This window comes from Pelecanus crispus, chromosome 7 (genome assembly GCF_030463565.1).
Source record: "Pelecanus crispus isolate bPelCri1 chromosome 7, bPelCri1.pri, whole genome shotgun sequence".
Lineage (NCBI taxonomy): Eukaryota > Metazoa > Chordata > Aves > Pelecaniformes > Pelecanidae > Pelecanus > Pelecanus crispus.
The window spans coordinates 35,235,083-35,256,898 of NC_134649.1; the positions used below are offsets into that span (position 1 = coordinate 35,235,083).

At 37.4% G+C, this 21,816-nt stretch overlaps 1 protein-coding gene across 1 annotated transcript in view; it reads left to right on the plus strand.

Moving 5' to 3' along the window:
* The window catches only part of CACNA1D (calcium voltage-gated channel subunit alpha1 D), a 208,701-nt gene that overhangs the window by 161,589 nt on the left and 25,296 nt on the right, over positions 1-21,816 (plus strand). The window contains exons 32-41 of the mRNA XM_075713577.1: positions 3,922-3,960; positions 4,379-4,507; positions 5,245-5,310; positions 7,051-7,142; positions 9,031-9,190; positions 10,451-10,578; positions 10,693-10,789; positions 12,342-12,444; positions 13,551-13,652; positions 20,546-20,676. Coding sequence (XP_075569692.1) covers positions 3,922-3,960; positions 4,379-4,507; positions 5,245-5,310; positions 7,051-7,142; positions 9,031-9,190; positions 10,451-10,578; positions 10,693-10,789; positions 12,342-12,444; positions 13,551-13,652; positions 20,546-20,676 — 1,047 coding nt within the window. The remainder of the gene's footprint in view (positions 1-3,921; positions 3,961-4,378; positions 4,508-5,244; positions 5,311-7,050; positions 7,143-9,030; positions 9,191-10,450; positions 10,579-10,692; positions 10,790-12,341; positions 12,445-13,550; positions 13,653-20,545; positions 20,677-21,816) is intronic.

The window sequence follows — 21,816 nt, forward strand, 5'->3', positions numbered from 1 at the left end:
CAGTTTAATAAGTAAAGCAAAAGCTGCGTGTGCAAGCAAAGCAAAACAAGGAATTCATTCAGCAGGCAGGTGTTCAGCCATCTCCAGGAAAGCAGAACTCTATCACGCATAACAGTTACTTGGGAAGACAAATGCCATCAGTCCAAACGTCTCCCCCTTCTTTCTTCCCCCAGCTTTATATGCTGAGCATGATGTCATATGGTGTGGAATATCCCTTTGGTGAGTTGGGGTCAGCTGTCCTGGCTGTGTCCCCTCCCAGCTTCTTGTGCATCCCCAGCCTACTCGCTGGTGGGTTGGGGTGGTGTGAGGAGCAGAAAAGGCCTTGACTCTGTGTAAGCACTGCTCAGCAGTAACTAAAACATCTCTGTATTATCAATGCTCTTTCCAGCACAAATCCAAACCAGCCCCATACTAGCTACTATGAAGAAAATTAACTCTATCCCAGCCAAAACCAGCACACACTGATAAGACTATGAAGAAAATGACTTGCTAGCACATTTGAATTCCAGTAATTATTCTCTGAACAAATCGTATATGCATATACATACATGCATGCAGACACGCATACACTACACATTTCTGAAGATATTTTGGCAACCTGAATGCTTTCCTGTATATGTTATTGTCATCATACATATTTGTTATTCAGATGTTTCTTTCTGTATTTGTAATCATGATTACATCATCATTATGTGTTCATTTGTTTTAGCATACTCTTATGCCCTTTGGCACAATCTGTAAAAAAGAAGCATTTGACCAACACCGTATACTAATATCCACTGTTTTTCACTATGTTTATTTTTATTTTAAACAGAGAACTACAGTTTGCTTCCAATGCATGATGCAATCTGTTTCACACTGTTCACAGTTTTGACATTGAAGCTTTTTTCAGTTAGGATGTTTAGTTGAAACTTTTGTTGCAATATGAAGAGTATAATGAGTTACTGTTTAGGAAATGTGCTAAATTTTTCATATGCAGCAATAAATACTTGTCTGAAATGGGTATCAGGCTGCAAACATTTTAATCAGTGAGGCAGAAATTTAGGTTGATCATTGGTTAATCTTTTTTGAGGGTTGGGATTGTTTGGGGAAGAAAGCTGCTGTGTTGAACTTCAAGAAAAAAAAATCATACGTTTGAAGTATTTAAGAATTGGCTTAAAATTACATAGTTATGAAGCGCTTTGCTGAACTAGGCTCTCAGTGTAGCTGGCACATGGCTAACAGAACAGGTAGAATAATTACGCCAGTCTCTGACCTCATTTACCTCATTGCAGTGCATCTGTTAACCAAGCAGTGAAAGCAGCAGCTGTTCATTTATTCTAGCAGTGCCCTTTACCAGGCTTGTAGCAGTGATCCCAGAAAGCACATCTGTTGTCTTAGGAATCACGTAGTCCCACGGGGGACAGAAAATCATGATAATGACCAGCCAATGCCCAAGCGTCTGGGACATGAGTAGTATTGGAATGACTGGTAGATGGTGAGGGGAAAGAGGAGGTTGTTCGTAGATTACGTGACCACAGGAAATATTTTTATTTGCATTCTTGTCAGCAACTATCACCCAAAGAGACACCCTCTGCTCAACCTGATCCCTCCTCAGTCTCAAATCTATTCTAATGTTTTCCCTACATACATGTAATGTGCTGCCTACTTACATGTGTACATGTCAAGTAATATTACTGAAGTTGCAAATAAGATTATGTGTTTGGGTAGTATATGTTTTTTCCTTATCTGTAGGAAGCAGATATTCTCTATTATTGTTGGTCTGTCTGTTATTGTTACTGAAGATTGTGTTACCTTAATCTTAGTTTCCCAGAGCTTAATATTACTTCATGCTGGATGGACACACACAAATGTTAATTAACTTTGTCTCTTAGATGAGCATTTCCTATATATCCTATGTATTCCTAAATAAGTATGAATAATGTTTATTAGCTTCATTATAATTATTATTCATAATATAAACCAAGCTGCAGTATAAGCAGAGGGAAATGCCGGATAGGGTAAAAAATTAGATACACTCACTTTAAAATGTCAGTACCCAAGACACGTGGCCAATGACGGGCAGAAGTTGAATATTTTCAGCTCCAGTAGAAAAAAAATCCTTTGGTATCAGGAGTTCGTTTCCATTGTTTGTTTCTAGCATTCATCTCCACCCTGGTTTTTTTGTACAGTTTACTCCTTGTGAACAGGGCGTTTTCCTTTTTTATTCCTGGCCTGCTTTTTTCCAGTGTCCATAATTTACCATCTTTTGCATATGACATCCTAATACTTCCCAACAGCAGCAGATCAGCCATCACAAACAGGCACTTGGTGACTGTTTAGTACAAAGAAGCTAAGAAAGAGTAATTTATGAGAGGAGTGTGCGTTACACAGTCCCATGCATACACAAATGTGAATACACAAATACATTCAGTGCCCTTCAGACAAAAACAAAAGTTGAGGTATTTTGCGTTCATCATTCCTGAGCACCTACAGTAGAACTGTTCACATAGTTTTGGTAATCTGATCTTGGGCTGCATTTTCGAAAGTGAGAATTAAGTAATTATTAAGACAGTTATATGTAGAAAAAGGTTTTCTTACTGACTTTTCCTTTTGCGAGGGTTTTTTCATAACCAAATCATAATGCATACTCCTCATTATTTTTTCTTTTGGAAAGCAATTAAATAAAAACCTGTACTACTGAAGTATCCTTGTTCTGTTCTTATCTATCCCGTTACATATTGTTATCCTAATAGTGTTCCTAGCTTATTTGAGGCCCAATCCTTCTCCTATAAAAGCTAACAGGAAAAACTCCCAAATGTAAAACCCAGCATTGTACTTCATTTTTTTAGTGTCAATTTGTGATGATACTGTAATTTAATCTCTTCTGCATCTGTCAAATACTTCATTTAATTTTTGATTATATGAAATATTGAATGCTAATTAAGTAATTCACTTGCTGATTAAGACAGTATCAGCATGAGTCAGTCACCAGAGATTAATACGAAATTTCAGGCTTTGTCTGCAATTTCTTTAAAAGTTTCAGATAAAAAGGAATTTTTTGCTGTATCAAAAAGTCAGTAGCAGTGTGGGTCTGTGTACAGTAGTACAGGTTTGTGATTGATGTAGGTAGACAGCTTTGCAAGATTGTTTCCATGTTTTGTGATATTTTGGAATTTAAGATGTTTGTGATCATGAATTTCTCCTTAATCTATATTTTGATGATTTTATTTCAAATTGTGAAATATGAAGGGAATTTCTAATGTAGCAACTGTCTTTCATCGGCAGCATATTTTTTGTGTATTTTATATAAGTGCTTACAAAGCTTAGATGTTACAGCTGATTTTACAAATACTCTGCTTACTGAAGTCTAATGAGGAGATCTGGTTTTGGTTAATATTAATGCATTAATTTAGTAATAATCCCTTAAACAATTTTAAAACTTTGTTTCAGAAAATACTGATATCCTGGCAGGGCAGTAACGTATACGTATGTAGTAATTCATCTTCAAAAAGAGCACAGCAGAAAAGAGACCTTGAAAGGCTAGTTTGACCCCAAAGCTTTGTTCTTGAGTTTTACTTAGGCTTACTGCTACAATTTCATACAACAACCTGTGGAAATCGATGACTAATTTTGTTTGGCTTACATAGGAACAGATATTTTATTTTGTATTTACTTTCCATTGAGTCTTTTAAACATGTTTTGTACTAGCAGATTTTAGCATGAGTCAGCCAACAAATGTTGTAGTATGAGTCAGCCAATATGAAATGCTAAAGGGAAGGTTTTAATAAAGATATTAATGTTTTGTTCAGGAAGTATATTGAGTTGAAAGATGTTAATTTACATTTAGAAATGAAAAATGTCCTGTCTTTTGTTTATGGTTAAGCTGTTTTTTTGATCTTTTATTTGATTTTAATACCTAATGTTCTTAATTTCTTAAAGCCAAAGCCAACTGAAACAGTCACAACTGATGAGTCTGGGGTAAGATTAGTAAACTGACCCCAGTGGTTTTACCTCTACTTGAGTTTATTCTTTTTACCATGTCTATTTTCCACCAATTTTTTCTGTATTTTTCATAACTGTCTTACGACAAAGGTGTTATGCAGTGGTTTGCATTCATTGTCAATGTACTATTGAAGTCTATTACAAACCAACCCAATATGATCCTTATTAACAAACCAGAAAACTTGGAAATGCATGTGATGTGTGAAGCATTTCTACAGGTCTTGTGTTTTTAGCATGTAATTTTTCCTTTCATATCATGCTTATCAAGGTGAAAAGGCCCTCAAGATACATTTTCAAATCTTACCTCTTCCACCTTTGCATTTGATGTTGTTTTTCTGGAAGTGTTGCATGTTTGAGTTTGTATTTGGTTTGACTTCTCCATGATGCTCTTCAGAACTCTGAAGACAGCGCTAGAATCTCCATCACTTTTTTCCGTCTGTTCCGGGTGATGAGGTTGGTGAAGCTGCTTAGCAGAGGAGAAGGAATCAGAACTTTACTGTGGACGTTTATTAAGTCATTTCAGGTTAGCAAAATTTATTTAAATTTGCTTTATAATTACAACCATTTATACACCAAATTTTATGAAGCAATACCCTGTAGAGTGCAAAACACATTTCTTTTGAAATTCACACTATCAATAATGACATATTTAAATATATTTGCATAATAATGACAAAATTAACTTCAGCAGTTATTTCAGTGAGTCCAAGGGTCATTCTTTGTCGTTTCTTATTAGCTGTTACCGTGAGATTTCTACGGTACTTCATAAATATATTTTGTATGTCTAAAAGGGATAGGATAGGTTTGATACACACAGGTCTCATACTTCCACACATGTTATTAGATGACTACAAAAGAGGAATTTAGTCTATTTTTTTATATAAAACTGATTTCTTAAGTGTAACAAATAGATATTTCAATCCTGGCTCCTGAAAAATCTGATGAATGTGTGGAACTCTATAACTGTATAGAAGGAAGTATCTTAGTGTTGTCAGAATCAGTAATGAAAATAAAATTAGAAACTGCTAAAGATCATTCTTCCCCCTGGATTGCTGGCAGAAGTAATTTAAAATATAATGAAGCTTGTGTTCATTGTATGTGGCAGAATATTAAGACTGACAGGTAATAACATTTTAAGCACTTGCATAGGAAGAAAGAACTTGGAAAAGCCTGTGTTGTACAGAGAAATTATTTTTGTAAAAGGAAATTGAAATTATGGTGTGAAATTATTAAAAGACAATGCACCTGTTCTGTTTCTAGGCTTTGCCTTACGTTGCCCTTCTGATAGCCATGCTGTTCTTCATCTATGCTGTCATTGGAATGCAGGTAATTATAGAATTATTTTTAGCATTAAACAGAAGTACAGTGTTGGCTACTCTGACACTTGTTTATCAAGGTGCTTATTGAAACATTCTTTTGATAGTGGTGCTATATATAAAGCCGAGCTTTCAGACTAATGTAAAAATCTTTTTTTGGCTATGATTTTGGTAGTCAGAAAATCCAAAAAGATGCAAGAGAAGAGCTTGGTGTAAGCTTATGGTATCTTGGTTTGCTGAAAGGAGCCACTCCTCTTCCATGTACTGTGAAGTTTATTCCTATGCACGAATGTATGAAAGAATGCATGGCTTTTTTTCACTCTAGACTTGTTTTCAGAATCAGGCATTGAAATTCCAGCTTTTTTTTTTTTTTTTTGTTTTGGTTTTTTTTGCTTTTTTCCTTTCCCATATCAAAAGAATAGAATTAGGGAAAGAATCTAGCTTAAGATTTAGGCACAGCTGAGCCTGTGGTTAATCGAGAGTAGGATATATGTACAAGAACAGAAAGGATTTTGGTACCTTAAAATGTAAAAACGTGCCATTGGGATGAAGGTGCCACTCTTCACATCAGCAGCAGTGCTGTGAGGGCAAAACAGGTTCTCCAGTGTTAGTAACTGGAGAGAGCTAGACGGGAGAAACCTGTCAGGAAACTGTTCCTAAAATTCGTACTACTGGGCCATTTCTAGTGTGAGAATGGGATAGCCATTTGAGAGGGGACCGCAGAGGCTGCAGGAAAGCAGCAGGTAAAGGCACTGAGCATGGAGCTGTGGTCAGGAGTGCAGTTTGAGTTGCATGGTAGTCTCCGTGCCACACATGAGGTCTAGTGCTTGCCTAAGAACGTGCCTGAGGAGCATGGCTGGGTCACCATCAACACTTTGGCAGAAATTCCTGTTAGGTATCCTGAATTTGGGCTGCAGTTCTCTCTCTCTTCCCCACCTCCACCCCATCATAAGGCCTTAGGATAGCTCTGCATTCCCTAAAACTTTACAGATGTTTTCTTTTGTTTTCAAAGCTGTAAAGTCTTCAACACAGAGGGAGGTCCTAATTAAATGGGATGAATAGAAGAAATATGCTATGGAGAATGGTTTTGCTTCTGGATTCTTTTTCTTCATTTATCCAAAAGCAACTTAATGTCCTTACAGTCCAGCACCATGTACACAGAGCATAATGGTGTTAATCTCTCTAAATTAAGTAACAGCCTTCCCTGTATTGTAAGAGGATATAAATGTATTATATTGGGGAAAAAGAATGGTCTTGTGGCCAAGGAATTGCAATTTAATTTTGAGGAACGGAACTCATTTCCATCTCTGGCTGAGACAGGATGCTCAGACTCTCCATGCTTTGATTTCCATCTTTGCATCTCTCTTTCTCTATTTAGATTCAAGGTTTTCAGGACAGCAATTACTTCTTACTACAAGTATGTACAATATTTAGTGCGGCAGGGCTTTAATATCAATAAAGGACTCCAGGTGCTAGTTTAAAACAAATAATATTTTCTCACCTGAAATACAGGTATATGTATTAGCATTATAATGGTTTATTGATGCTAAATTAAATGATTAAGAATTTTCTTGTACATGTGATAAATTTACTGCATTTACGTCATTATCAGGAAAAACTAAAGAGAGTGAAGAAAGTGTATTTTTGAAAGTGTTTTTCCTACACACTGAAGCAAGTTTAGACTGCAAGGCCTACAGCTTCTGATGGTACAGGTCACCAGGATGAAAATCAAAATCCTGTTTTATTGTAGGTATTTGGAAAAGTGGCCATGAGGGACAACAATCAAATAAACAGAAACAACAATTTTCAGACTTTCCCCCAAGCTGTGCTGCTTCTCTTCAGGTGAGTAAACCTTAACTCTTACTTAATGCATCCCATTTCATTGCTCTATGAAAAATGTCTGCAGCTGTTGTACCATGGATTTGTTCAAAATGTGTTTGCAAGTGAGAAGCAATTTAGCATAACAAGCACATATTCTCTATGGCTGTATGCTGAGTGTGCATTGGCACAGCAGGGTTCTAATCAAGCGATACAGACATAAACTCATTACAGCTATTGTGAAACATCTCATTTATGGAGTAATTCTCTTCAGGTAGAGCCCAAACATAGTCAGCCCCGATATTACTGTGTAGGTGTTGGGAAAGGTGAATGTTGTGGTTTAACCCCAGATGGCAACCAAGCACCACACAGGTGCACACTCACCCTTCCCCCCACAGTGGGTAAAAGTGAGAAAACTTGTGGGTTGAGGTAAGAATAGTTTAATAATTGAAATATAATAATAATAATAATATTGTAGTGAAAAGGAAAACAGCAACAACAAAAAAAGGAACAAAACCCAGGAAAAAGTGATGCAACTGCTCACCACCCGCTGACTGACGCCCAGCCTGTCCCAGAGCAGCGATTGCTGCCCCCCGGCCAACTCCCCCCAGTTTCTATACTGAGCATGATGTCATATGGTATGGAATAGCCCTTTGGCTAGTTTGGGTCATCTGTCCTGGCTGTGCTGCCTCCCAGCTTCTTGTGCACCTGGCAGAGCATGGGAAGCTGAAAAGTCCTTGACTGTAGTCCAAACACTACTTAGCAACAACTAAAAGATCAGTGTGTTATCAACATTCTTCTCATACTAAATCGAAAAGACAGCACTATGCCTGCTACTAGGAAGAAAATGAACTCTATCCCAGCCACAACCAGGACAGTGAAAAAGACTGTGCCTTTAGTGTATTCTTTAGAAGCACAGCTAGCATGACAGTTTGAAAAAATGAAAGGTTATTGCAAACATAAAGAAATAAACTCTTCTTTACATTTGCTGAAGAGATGACAAGAAATAGAGCGTGTAACTTGTAGAAGGGAAATATCAGATAAGCAGTAGGCAAAACTTCCTGATGGCAAAGGTAGCTAAATCTTGATGTAGGGGGATTATGGAATCTCCATCACTAGAGAGATTAAGAAGAGGGTCAACATTTGCCAGGAGTGCTTCAAAATGTCATGGAGCAAGGAGAGGGAATGACATGGAACAGGGATGCCTCTAAAGGTGACAACCTTGAGAGCTCTCTTGCCTGTGATTCTGTAACTCCACTTGGCTCCTATGCATTGTTACTCACCTGGTTGGCAAAACTGGTGGGTCATTCCTTATCGAAGGGCATCACCCAATGAGATCTAAGTGACTTTATGCATGCAAAGACTTTTGCCTTTGAAACTAGCTAATGAACACAGCCAAAAATGTCATAAGTATTTAGTTGTCTTTTAAATATTTGAAATCATGGGTCTGTACACAGGCATTACCCAACTATGCAGAAAATGCAATAGCAGAAGTTAGACACAAGCATTTCTTCAACCAAGCTGAGGAAAAGGTGATTCATCTCTTACAAAGAGATACTTTCAACTTTTATGACAGGCTTTTGTACACAACACTGCTTTTGTAAACAGCAGCTCCACTGCAATAAGTATTTAACTTGTAAATCACAGTTTGATGTTCAGATTTTTACGTGTAAGCCTTTATGGTGCATTAGTCTACCTTATAAAATGTGCCTGCAATGTCAGATCTATGCTTATCATTTCTGAAACATGCTCTGTATTTTTTTTAATTAGTTCCTGCTCTGAAAATTTCATGACCAGTCTTCACATTTGTGCTTGTACAGCTCCAAGCATTTTGTCAGAACTTAACAAATTAATACATGTTTAATCCATTTTGATCAAATAATGCCTAATTTATCTTTGTGACCTTATAAAGGTGTGCAACTGGAGAAGCCTGGCAGGAAATCATGCTGGCATGTTTGCCTGGAAAACGCTGTGATCCAGAATCTGATTATAATCCAGGGGAAGAATACACATGTGGAAGCAATTTTGCCATCATTTATTTTATCAGTTTTTACATGCTTTGTGCATTTTTGGTGAGTCTAGCTTCTGCTTATTAACAGAAATGAGCTTTGGCATTTTGACTTTTTTCTGAACTAAAAGAGTTAGTGGGTTCAGACAATGATTGAAAATCCCATATCTAAAATATTTTGCAAGGTTATATTTTTCCATACACAGCCCTAAATCCTGTATCTTACACTGATTTTTACAGTGAGGGTGGTGAAACACTGGAACAGGCTGCCCAGAGAGGCTGTAGGTTCCCCATCTCTGGAAACACTCAAGGTCAAGTTGGACGGGGCTCTGAGCAACCTGATCTAGTTGAAGATGTCCCTGCTCATTTCAGGGGGGTTGGGCTAGATGACCTTTAGAGGTTCCTTCCAACCCAAACTATTCTATGATTCTAAATTCCCATGTGCAAGAAGTTCTTCTGACTACATGTATGCAGGAGTGGTTGGTTGCACATTTGAAAGCTAAATTAACAGTCTTTTCATCAGCCTTTATTTCATGCATTTCTCAATAGTATCATTAAATATGCATAATAATAAAGCTGCAATTCCTTTGACTTACTAGTAAGGCTATTAGTATTATTTAAACTTAGCAGAATTTGGATTCATGTCTCTACAAGTGTGTGCAAACGGTGACACATGAGATGTGAACAATAACCTGTCTCCCTAATCCATGGCATAAAGGATTATTTGCCCTAAAATAATCTTTGAAATACGTTTTTCCTCCTTGCAGGTGTCTAGTCTAAGCTGGTTGACTTGTTCTGTTTGCAGTACTGTTCTCCTTGCAAAAGGAGAATGGTCAAACAGAATTCTGTGAACTAATGTAAACATGCACATTCTGCTGTTCTGTATCATCTTCTGTGTTAACGAAACGTATGCAGAAGTCTTATTGTCATGATATTGAATCCTATTAGTACAAAAGCTGTTTCCCGAGATCTGCGCTGTGTGAAATACATTGTATTGGATACGTTCTTTAATTTGATGTAGTGGGATCTGGCAAATCAAGGAAGAGAAACAAAAACGTGTTACAGCCGATGCCAAAGACTAAGTACTCTAAGATAGAATCACATTCTTGTCGTATCATTACTTGATAGAGTTCCAGTTAGTCAGTTAAATGGTGAGCAAGTATTTTCTGTGATATTCAGTGATATTTGCCAAAAATTATTTTATGAGATCAATTCATTTGTTTGAATTCTTAACATGCTACCATATAAAATTATTTTATTTATTGAATATTTTTTGTAAATTTTCAAAATAATTAAGGCAGATTGTTCTTAATTACTTTTTTAGATTATAAACTTATTTGTGGCTGTCATTATGGATAATTTTGATTACTTGACACGTGACTGGTCTATTCTGGGTCCCCATCACTTGGATGAGTTCAAAAGGATATGGTCAGAATATGACCCTGAAGCAAAGTAAGTTAGATCATTTCTCTGATAAGATTTATCTGGTAAAAACAGTAAAAGCAGAGCGTAGTATATTCTTTGGGAATGGATGTATGTTTGGTAACGGATGTGTATTGGTTCTAGGGGAAGGATAAAGCATCTTGATGTGGTTACATTACTGAGACGCATTCAGCCCCCACTTGGTTTTGGCAAATTATGCCCTCACCGAGTGGCCTGCAAGGTAGGTTTTACCCTATTTTCTTTCTAGGTTTGTCTCACAGTTCATTCATTCAATACTGCACAATATGTGTCACGTATGTACAGTAATCCTGTCTGTTCACTCTCAAGTTTTCCCATTTTTTTTCAAGCTTAACTTAAACCAGCAAAATTAGTGTAATTTCTTTGTGTACTCATTTGAGTAGTTACCACCAATGTAAAATTCTTCACAGAGCGTCAAAATGAAAGGGGTCGGTCTGTAAATCTATCATTAGTCTATTTTTGTCACATATATGAACTACCTCATCCCAGCATTTCTGATGAGCCAGTGTCACAAATTCAGTCCCAGGGAGAAGAGGGTGGTAGTTTACTTTAATTGACCATTAAAATTTGATATAGTACTCACAGTCACATTTATGGGAAGTTTGCTGCACATGAAACACAGAAAGGAGATTGAAGGGTGGGGACTGCAAGATGATAAACCAAGCTGAAGTGAATAACGGTGTGCAATATAATGTGTAGTAGTGAGTGAGAAGACTGAAAATTAAAGGGAATTTAAAATGACGTAGAACTTGTCATGCACGATGTGTCATTTAGATGAGTATTAATTGCGTTTTAATATAAATGTTGAAGAGCAACACAAAGGAGATGAATAATTATTACATTATTTGAGGACTTCAGAACTATGGATATTGTGGTTTTAGCAATTTCAGTAGGAATAAGGTCAAGCCTTTTAATTAAAGGATTGTTACAACAGCACTGTCATTTGGATTTCTTTTATATCTGTTTTACAAATAGGTAAGTTGACACATAAAACACTGTGTTCAAATGGAACGCCACAAGGCATACTTAAAGCAAACCTGTATCTATACGTTAAGATAAATTATCCAATTGAGTAATGCTTTTAAACTAGAATAGAGGAAAATCCAAGTCAGACATTAGGAAAAGGTTTTGATAGATCAAATACTGTTCTTCTGACAGACAGGGTCACAGCGATACTGCTCTAAAAGATGAACACTAATGCAGAGATGGACTAATCCAAAGGGGAAAGCCCCTTTCACACTAATTCAGTGTAGATAGCATAAGAGATGCACAGCTTCACTGAAGAGTTACCTGAGAAATTAATCAGCTTATAGAAGACAGCCCTGGTGCTGTGATTCTTCATGGAGCATGAGGCTGGAGGAACCCATGGGAAACCTGGAACATGACCGCAACTGGAGTGCATGCTTTTAAATAACTGGATTTGTCCTTAATACTTGCATAGTGTGACTTACAGTCATAGCCAAGGACTGGGCTTCAATGTTGCAAATTAACTCAAGAAATAGCTTGTGAAAACTACTGGGCAGTTTTAGCTTTTCTATAAGCATGCATGGGATTAATATCAGAAAGAAGCAATATTGGGTGGTTATTATACGCAGCTAGGATGGAAGAGTCAACTTTTTTTAAAGACTTATGTAATTTTTATGCCTCTCAGTAGATATTCTTTGAATACATCAGCTTTTCAGAAATGAACATTACAGGAGGTTTTTTTTCACACAAAGCCGCATCAAAATTTGTTTTCCTTTTCTCATTTACAGAGGTTAGTAGCCATGAATATGCCACTAAACAGTGATGGAACCGTCATGTTCAATGCTACTTTGTTTGCTTTGGTTAGGACTGCTCTAAAGATAAAAACAGAAGGTAAGGTTCTTAGCTGTAAAGCCTTTCCTGCACTTGTCAGAAGGTACAATGAGGAAAAGTTACAATTTACCATATTCATTTTGTTGGACATGAGTAAGGCTGCCTTAGTCTCACTGGATTTGCTTTGCTTTTGGGTTGTATTCACTGTTGCTAGGAATGATTTGCTAGTAAATGAAAGGAAAGGGATATTGAGGCCAGAGCCTAAGAAATCTTAGAAATTATTATATGCTTTTATCTGGTCAGATAAAAACATGTAGCAGTGGCATAACAGGAGTTCTACTGCAAGGAATGAATGAGTTCCCCTTTCTGTCCAACCAAGATGCTCCTTCCTCACTACTGTTTAACTTGGTGCCTTGGATCCCACATTGGTGCAACTGCAACTTTTGCACACTTGAAAGCAACATCCCCAATTTGGTCGAGGCCAGTTCTGACTGGGTTGAATGGATTTCTGTCATTTGCATCAGAGGGAAAAGTTTTTAAAAATAGTGGTATGTTTCAAAGAATTTTCTTTCTATTTTCATACTTTTTTTTCATTATTTTACCATGTTTTACTACTTTCTGTTCCATGTCTTCTGCTATTCTTAGCAGAATTTGAGTTCCACTGCCAATAACAAACTGATTAGATTAAGCCCCTTCAGGCATTGCTGTGGTTTAGGTGGGCACTGCAGGTGGTGAAAAACTGCTCAGTAGTCAGTTGCCTGAACTTTCAAGCCTGTACAGCTGAGTAATTACTATGATTAAACAAATAAAGGCTCAGCTTTGGATCAAGAAAGAAGTGGCTTGTGAAGAGCAAGTCATCACTTTCCGCACAATTTAAGCGGAAGGTTTTAAGCAGTGACAGAGTAGAGCCAAGATCTGTAAATTATGGTTGACCTCTGCAGTACTCCAGAGACTGATTTGAAAGCCCCAGGAGCTCGCTGTCTTACACCCTTTCTTCTCTTTAGCTGTAGTATTGTTATCTGCTACTTCTTGTAGCTTAGGCTTGCTGCAAAGCATCCTTATCATAGTCTTTATTTGTATACAGCTAATTAATATCCAAAGGATCATTCATTGCAGCTGGTTGAAACATAATTGCCATCCTCCATTTTTCTATTTCATTGCCACAGGTAACCTAGAGCAAGCAAATGAAGAACTTAGAGCAGTTATAAAGAAAATATGGAAGAAAACGAGCATGAAATTACTTGACCAAGTTGTCCCTCCAGCTGGCGGTCAGTCTGATAAACTTTGCAATATGCTATTCTCTTTGCATTTTGGTCTTTCTAGATTGTTAGGAATCAAAGAAATAAAATTACTATATTTTGCAAATTACAGTGTCGTTAAAGGACAAAACCAATAACAAAATAAATATAGAGAAAATTGTATCCTGTTATACTAGGTCATACATATAGGACTGATAAGTACAACTTCATTAGATCAAAAAGAAACAGAGGAAAATCTTATTCTTATTTTCTTGCTTGGAAAAAATACCTTATTAGACCTAAATCTAGTCTTGATTTCAAGTCATTCAGCAGAATAAACTAAACTTAGTTTGATTTCAATGCATTGAGCAAAATAACATGTTTTGTGCTAATTAAGCTTGACAATGTACACTACATTATAGCTTATATCCTTGTATATGTTGAATACTTCTAGGAGAAAACTGAAAAATTTTAATTTCCAGCTTAAAAATAATTTTGTTGCTAAACTGATAAAGCAGAAGGCTAAATTATCTCAGTTACACTAGTTTAAACCAGAGCAGTTCCATAGTCAACAGATAATGGAAATGTTTCAGATTTATGCCAGTATGACTGAGATATGAATATGGCCCACGTAAAGAGACATCTAAATTCTAATGACACCAATACATTTGCGAGAACTACGAGGCACGTATATTAGGTCTTCCTACGTGCTGTAAAAGGACATGTCAAATATTTGTTATATCTCTCTCTTTAAATATATATATATTCTAATATATATATTTAGCCTTTTTCAATATATACATTTTTATTAATATGCTGTAGTGTAGGTTTAGGTGACTGGTTTTTACTTGCTTTTTCAAGTTTTAAAGGTGCAGGATCTGTTGCACTGTCACCCACACCCAGGATATATTTATCTAGACATCCAATACACAGATCCATTGTAATCATCTGGTATTTCTTGTAGTTTATTGTACTTTTATAGTGTTACAGCAGCTTTCAAGACTGATCAGACTCAGGTTTGGAAGCAGACTCAAGATCCCAGGCCCGATGGTGGTGGAGGCTGATCCCTTTCTGAAGGTGATACTCTCAGTCTCTAGGGGAGGAAGAGCATGCTGGCTGCACTGCTGTTCAGCATGACCCAAGAAGCAGCATTAGCTTTGTCGCTGGAGGGAGCCACTTGCTATTGGTGTGGTGGCTGCCGGATAATAGTGGGGACGAAGGCAAAAATCTAGCAAATTTGACTATCCAAAGGGGAACTGATACTGCACATTTAAAACAACTTTTTGTGTTCTACTCTGTTGTTTTTAGCCTTACACCTAAGTGCTTGCATGGCATAGATGAATTGCTTTGTTATTGTTGTAACTATGTGCTTGAGCTTTTTCTGCAGCCTCTGTTCCTTTCAACTATGAGTCTTTCCGAATATTCTGAAGCAATTCTGTTTTAGGGTGGTGGCATGGAATTAGTGTTGCCTCTTGCCAACTTTATTCCCCTACATTTTTTTATTGAAATAGAGATGGATGCTTCAGAATAGCGAGCTGTGCCTGCCTAAATCAATCTGACAAAGAATCTGTAAAGATCACTTTCCTAGAACTAATCTTACATAGTAACTCACTGTTAACTTCAGCTTCATTTCATTGCTGAATACAAGCTGTATATTTATTTTCAGCTATACTAAAATTCATTGCTAATATTTATTCTGCAAATGTAGCTCTTCAGTGTAGCTAGAAGGCTGAAAACCTGGATCACTGCTCGATTGATAGGAAACAGTATGGCTTCTACAACCCAGTATAAAAAAGAACATGTTGGGAAGTCCTTAAGATTTATGAATTTTTTCATTTCAGTTTAGTTTGTTTCTCTGTGGACCTTGTTGTGACTTACCTGAAAATTGAAAATACTGTAACCCACCTAGAAAAAAGAGGAATATAGCTATTTTACATTCATATGCCATAGGAGTATAAAATGCAGTAGAAAATAGTTTCTATTGATGCTTAATATTCCATAGAAAATTGTATATGACAATAACACCAGTGACAGCTGATAATAACAATCTGCTAGGAGACAGAAAATTCTTTTCAATATAAATCAACAAAGCATCCAAATTCAATATGTTAAAATCACTTGCACTTAAAAGTATTGAGCAGTCTAGTTTTGCTGGTATTACTGAATGCTAGATCCTTCGTGTGCTTGTGACCATGCCTCCAGAACACAAACAGAACAATTATTTGCAGAGCAGAATGAAAATAATCAGTATACCATTTTTTTCCTGAACTGTAAATAGAGGCCCTAGAAATGAACAGTTAGATATTGGTACTGGTTAAATAACTCATTACTATAACTTAATTAAGCTGTTAATAGTTAGCAACACATTTTCAGTATAGAAAAATGAAACTGCTTTGCAAAAACATAGAATGTCAGTCAAATGCCTGCATGTATGAATGAGTTAACATTCTCAGGAGACTAGACAGTAAGAGAAATGCATACAACTCACTAAAGATTCACCTGTATTCTCTAAACTCCCAAGTCTCCACCTGCAAGCCCATTTAATCCTGCCTAATACTTTTTGCCCTTTTCCAAAAACTTCCTACTGAAATGATTCCTTTTGCTGTCACTAATTGTAATTACAGATTTGTCTATTCTGTGGTTAGTTATGCTTAGCTGCCTCCCTATACCTGTCCATATCTGGCTATATGTGTGTTACTCAAAAAACAAAGTCAAGGATGGCTCCACTTGGCCAGGCTTCAGTTCTTGTGTGCACGTGTCTGCAGTACAACTGACTGTGCCTGTGAAGTACACATGCGTCTTGTTTGTACATACAGACTTTGGCATGCACGATTCAGCAAACTGGTAATGCATTCATCTAATATGCTTATAAAAAGTTGGTGCATGTCCAGAGTGATCAGTAAGGGCCCTTCCATTTCTGCATACTGGGACTTTCCAGGTATTGTCGTCTCAGGTACAGTCAGTAGTTGTGCAATGTCATAGCCTGACTTGAGACATGCTCTAAGTGCAACCCGTAGTAGTATATGTTGTATCAAGTCTGTCACTTCTATGTGCTTGTTCTTTCTAGGAGCCATTTGCTATATCACTTCCTTAAAAGTTCTGTTCAAATACTTGAATCAAAATAGTATAAAGGATGGGGAAAGGCTTATCTGGGGAGTTTGACCAAGGCTACATTGCAGATCAGTGGATTCAGCTAAACTAAGGAAGACAAGTTTAGATTGGATGCTTTATAAGAGATCTATTCCTAATACAAGACACCGTTAGTCTCCTGAGGAGCTGCCAAGAAAGATTACTGATGAACATCAAAGCAAATATTCAAAAAGTTTAGAAATTAGATTTGGAGAGTCAATTAAAAAGCTTTTTACTGCTGAGACTGAATCTGTAGACTGATGAGCTTTTCTTGTGAGCTATGGAGTTCCTCCTATTTCCTAGCGGGAACTGAGGGGACTCAGACTTTTGAAGAAATGTCAGTATTTGGCAGAGCAGGCTCTTTAATGCGCTAAGATATTTCTTGCAACAGACTGGTCTCCCAATGAAGATAGGTTAAAGAAATTACTATAATTATTTTTGCTTTGATATATTTAAAGACAAATAAAATGCTGGGAGAATACATTCTGGGTGCATTTTTACTGAAGGTAAAGCCTGTCTTACTTTCTTGCGTGCATACAGCCCATTTCAGACATTATAATGAGAGGAGCTGATTTAGAATGGTAGAGGATTCATTTTGAGACAAATTTTGTCACAGAGGTAAAAATGAGTTTAAACAGTATTGTACATGGATTGGATTTCCCCATCCTTTTCATTGATGTGAAAGCAAGTCACGAAAAGAAGAAAGTTAATTAAAGTTAAATGAGCAGAAGCTGTCATATTGCAGGTAAAAATACTATTAGAAATACTATTATTAGTGATATACATTGGGACATATTGATAAAATGAAGACACAAGGAAACTTTTAATCAAACATTAATGTATGACATTACAGTACATGACAATTGATTAGAGAATTTGCTTGACAATTAATTAGAGAAAAAGCTTGCTTAACAGAACGTGTTTTTATGTAAAATAAACCCCACAAAACAAAATGAAAAACCAAGCTCAAGTTTATCCTAAAGCTCCATTAGAGAGTTAAAATATGGAGAGAACAAATGACATAAAATGAAAAAAATCCTTTCTTTCTAACAAAGGTGTGTTAAAATGTGTCTGGGCACATTAGATTTTACATATTTAGTCAAGTCGCAACTGTACAGAGTAACCCAGATCCTGAGATGTGTTAAGCATCTGCCTGTCCCAGCAAGGGCAACTGGAATGACGGGAACTTACTGTCCATCAGGATGTGGGCTGTAACAGTGGAGAGAACTTTGATGCCTGAACACACCAACCTTCCTGTATGTATGGCAGTAGCCAGCTAGCAACCATGTTGCAAATAGCTATCTCAAGATACTGAAAAAAATCAAGTGATTAGGCAACACAGCAGAAAGGGAAATAGCTAACTTCATGCCAGATAACTCTAGGGGAAAAAAAGTGTGCGAAAACAAAAGCAATGTTTTTGAATAGAAAACTATTCCTAGTTTTCTGGCAAGCGTTACTCATCAAGAGATCAAACTTGCACAGCTGAGTGATTCAATGGGACTCCTAAAACAGGCACATACATTCTTAACATGCTATGAACCAGGTAATTTTGATATCCTCATAAGGTACCTGCCTTTGAACTTTGAAAACTTTGAAATTTGGATTTTGTTCACAACAGCGACTCTGTAAAAATCCTAGGTTTTGCCGTATTTGCTGTTTGCATATCTTTTGAATTGTACTAAATTAACTGATGGAAGTTATTTTCATTTCTATCAGCATTGCAGAGATGATAAAATACAACAATGTGGGAAAGCGCCATGTTGTTTCATATTTACTATTGGCATCATCACCTCTCTAGGAGGTGGCTAAGGACCACATCTTCACTTCAACAAGAATCTCATAGAAAATATGTGAAATTGTAACCTCTGTGGGATTTCCTCAGAGTCTAGAATCTGTCTTATTGGGTGACAGTAATATAGCAGAAGATACACCCCAACATAAGCATCTGGGACACAAACAAAATTCAAACTGGAAGATGCTCGGATATTACAGTGAGGGCATGACACCAATAAAAAAATGTGCATAGCAAAGCAGGCTTTAAAGATGTCTTAAGTCTTTATGCAATTAGAACAATGCTATATTGATATATGGACTAAGGAAATTTGTTTCAGCAGTGAAAGAAAAAATGTTGTTAAGCAGGACCTTTTTTTTCTTTTTTAATAGTCACTCTTATGAACACAGAATCACAGAATCGTTTAGGTTGGAAAAGACCTATAAGATCAAGAACAGCCGTTAACCTAGCACTGCTAAGTCCACCATTAAACCATATCCCAAAGTGCCACATCTACACCTCTTTTAAATACCTCCAGGGATGGTGACTCAACCACTTCCCTGGGCAGCCCATTCCAATGCTTGACAACCCTTTCGGTGAATAAATTTTTCCTAATATCCAATCTAAACCTCCCCTGGCACAACTTGAGGCCATTTCCTCTTGTCCTATCGCTTGTTACTGGGGAGAAGAGAGGGACACTCACCTCGCTACAACCTCCTTTCAGCTAGTTGTAGAGAGCAATAAGGTCTCCCCTCAGCCTCCTCTTCTCCAGGCTAAACAACCCCAGTTCCCTCAGCCACTCCTCATAAGGCCTGTGCTCTAGATCCTTCACCAGCTTCATTGCCCTTCTCTGGACACACTCCAGCACCTCAATGTCTTTCTTGTACTGAGGGGCCCAAAACTGAACACGGTATTAGAGGTGCGGCCTCACCAGTGCCGAGTACAGGGCAACAGTCACTTCCCTGCTCCTGCTGGCCACACTATTCCTGATACAAGCCAGGATACTGTTGGCCTTCTTGGCCACCTGGGCACACTGCTGGCTCATATTCAGCTGGTTGTCAACCAGCACCCCCAGGTCCTTTTCGGCCAGGCAGCTTTCCAGCCACTCTTCCCCAAGCCTGTAGCGTTGCATGGGGTTGTTGTGACTGAAGCGCAGGACCCGGCACTTGGTCTTGTTGAACCTCATACAGTTGGCCTGGGCCCATCGATCCCAGCCTGTCCACATCCCTCTGCAGGGCCATCCTACCCTCAAGCAGATTGACACTCCCAGTTTGGTGTCACCTGCAAACTCACTGAGTGTGCACTTGATCTCCTCATCCAGATTGTTGATAAAGATATTAAACAGAACTGACCTCAATACTGAGCCCCGGGGAACATCACTTGTGACTGGCCGCCAACTGGAGTTAGCTCCATTCACCACAACTCTTTGGGCCCTGTTATCCAGCCAGTGTTTTACCCAGCAAAGAGTACGCCTGTCCAAGCCGTGAGCAGCCAGTTTCTCCAGGAGAATGCTGTGGGAAATGGTGTCAAAGGCTTTACTAAAGTCTAGGTAGACAACATCCACAGCCTTTCCCTCATCCACTAAGTGGGTCACCTTGTCCTAGAAGGAGATCAGGTTAGTCAAGCAGGACCTGCCTTTGATAAACCTAAGTGTATGTAAGTCATAGTAGCTTTTATTTTAATCTGTTTATTCCAAGTAACTAAAGCCAGTCTTTCAGCTTCTATGCATACACAAACATGCTTATAGTTTTGTTAGAAACTTACACAAACTTACTTAGCAGTACATGAGACTTGGTAAAGTATGGTATTTTCTTCTTTATTAAGGATGAGTTCACTTAACTGACTGAGCCTAGACCGCTTGCTAAAACATTGCTTTTAAGCTAGTTACAGGTTCTATTGTTGTAAGCTGAAAGCATAGTACCTATTGCACCCATCACATTTTCCCCCCCAAATCAGATACAAGTGTACAGGCTATTGATAAATGTGCTGACTTGGGAGAGATCTGTCTGGTCTGTTCATTTAGATGATGAGGTAACCGTGGGGAAGTTCTATGCCACCTTCCTGATACAGGACTACTTTAGGAAATTCAAGAAACGCAAAGAACAAGGACTGGTGGGGAAATATCCTGCGAAGAATACCACGATTGCTCTGCAGGTGATTTTGGTTTTACATTTTTAACTAACGATTTTGTGAGCTTACTTGAAATAGCAGGTAGATGAATATTGATGATTGTGCAGTGCTGCAAGGATTTTATTTAGCTGGGACACTTTTGGCCCTTATTGCTCAGAAAAGTAAAACGTAATCCTGCTATTCTGTCTCTAACAAGGTAAGTGCAAAAAGTTATTCTCTGTGGATTACTCAAATAGTAGCAACAGTTATAAAATTTCTTAGCAAGTCTAGTTGATACATCACAGTCTAAAGTTGCTGATGTAAAATCAGATAAATGAAGTTCTGAGCTATCATTTCCATTCTTTGTTTTGCTTTAACTGTTTAATTTCTTGTGCTCCTACAATGCTATAAGCCAGTTCTTGGAAAGCTTCCTAATATGCATTACCTTAGAGTAAAGAGGATTTTATGTGGTATCCTTTTTCTTCTTAATTCTCATTGTCTTTTTCTTTTCCACTTATGATTATTGGTGAAATACCTTCCTGTCAGTATTTTCTAATATTTGCAAATTTTGAACTTCACATTAATCAATTTCTTTTATAGGAAGTAATATTAGCATACTACATTAATGTCATATACTTCTGTCTGTCTCTTGAAACAAGCTATCAGATGGAAACCGGGACAATAGATTTAGCCATCTGTCTCTCAACAGGCCTGCAGCAAGCAGTCCATAGAGTATATGTGATCTAAAGAGTATATTCTGAACATTTCTGTCTAGTGATACCCTTTGTATTATGAACTTTGAAACAGGCAAATGGAAGGCTGTCCTCAAATAATTCCAGACATCTTACACTGCACCATTTTTATTGGATTGGGATTTTCTGAATTTCAGTTAATGCTGAGTAGATTCCTATAAACTATAAAGATATTTAATGTTTCTGATAGCTTTTTGTTCTGATGCCAAAATTTAGGAATATGTTGTGAAACTCCCTTTCTAAAAGGGGAGGAATGTGTTAACCTGATTCAGATACTGTTTTCTTTGTTAAAAATCTTGCTAGTTTGTACTTTAATTTAGCAGAATGATCTTTGCTGTCTTAAGTGGGTAATTTGTTTCATTCCTGTTTCCTAAGAATGTCTCTGCTGGCAGCTCTGACACATGTTCTGTTCCAAGTCACCATAAGCATGAGA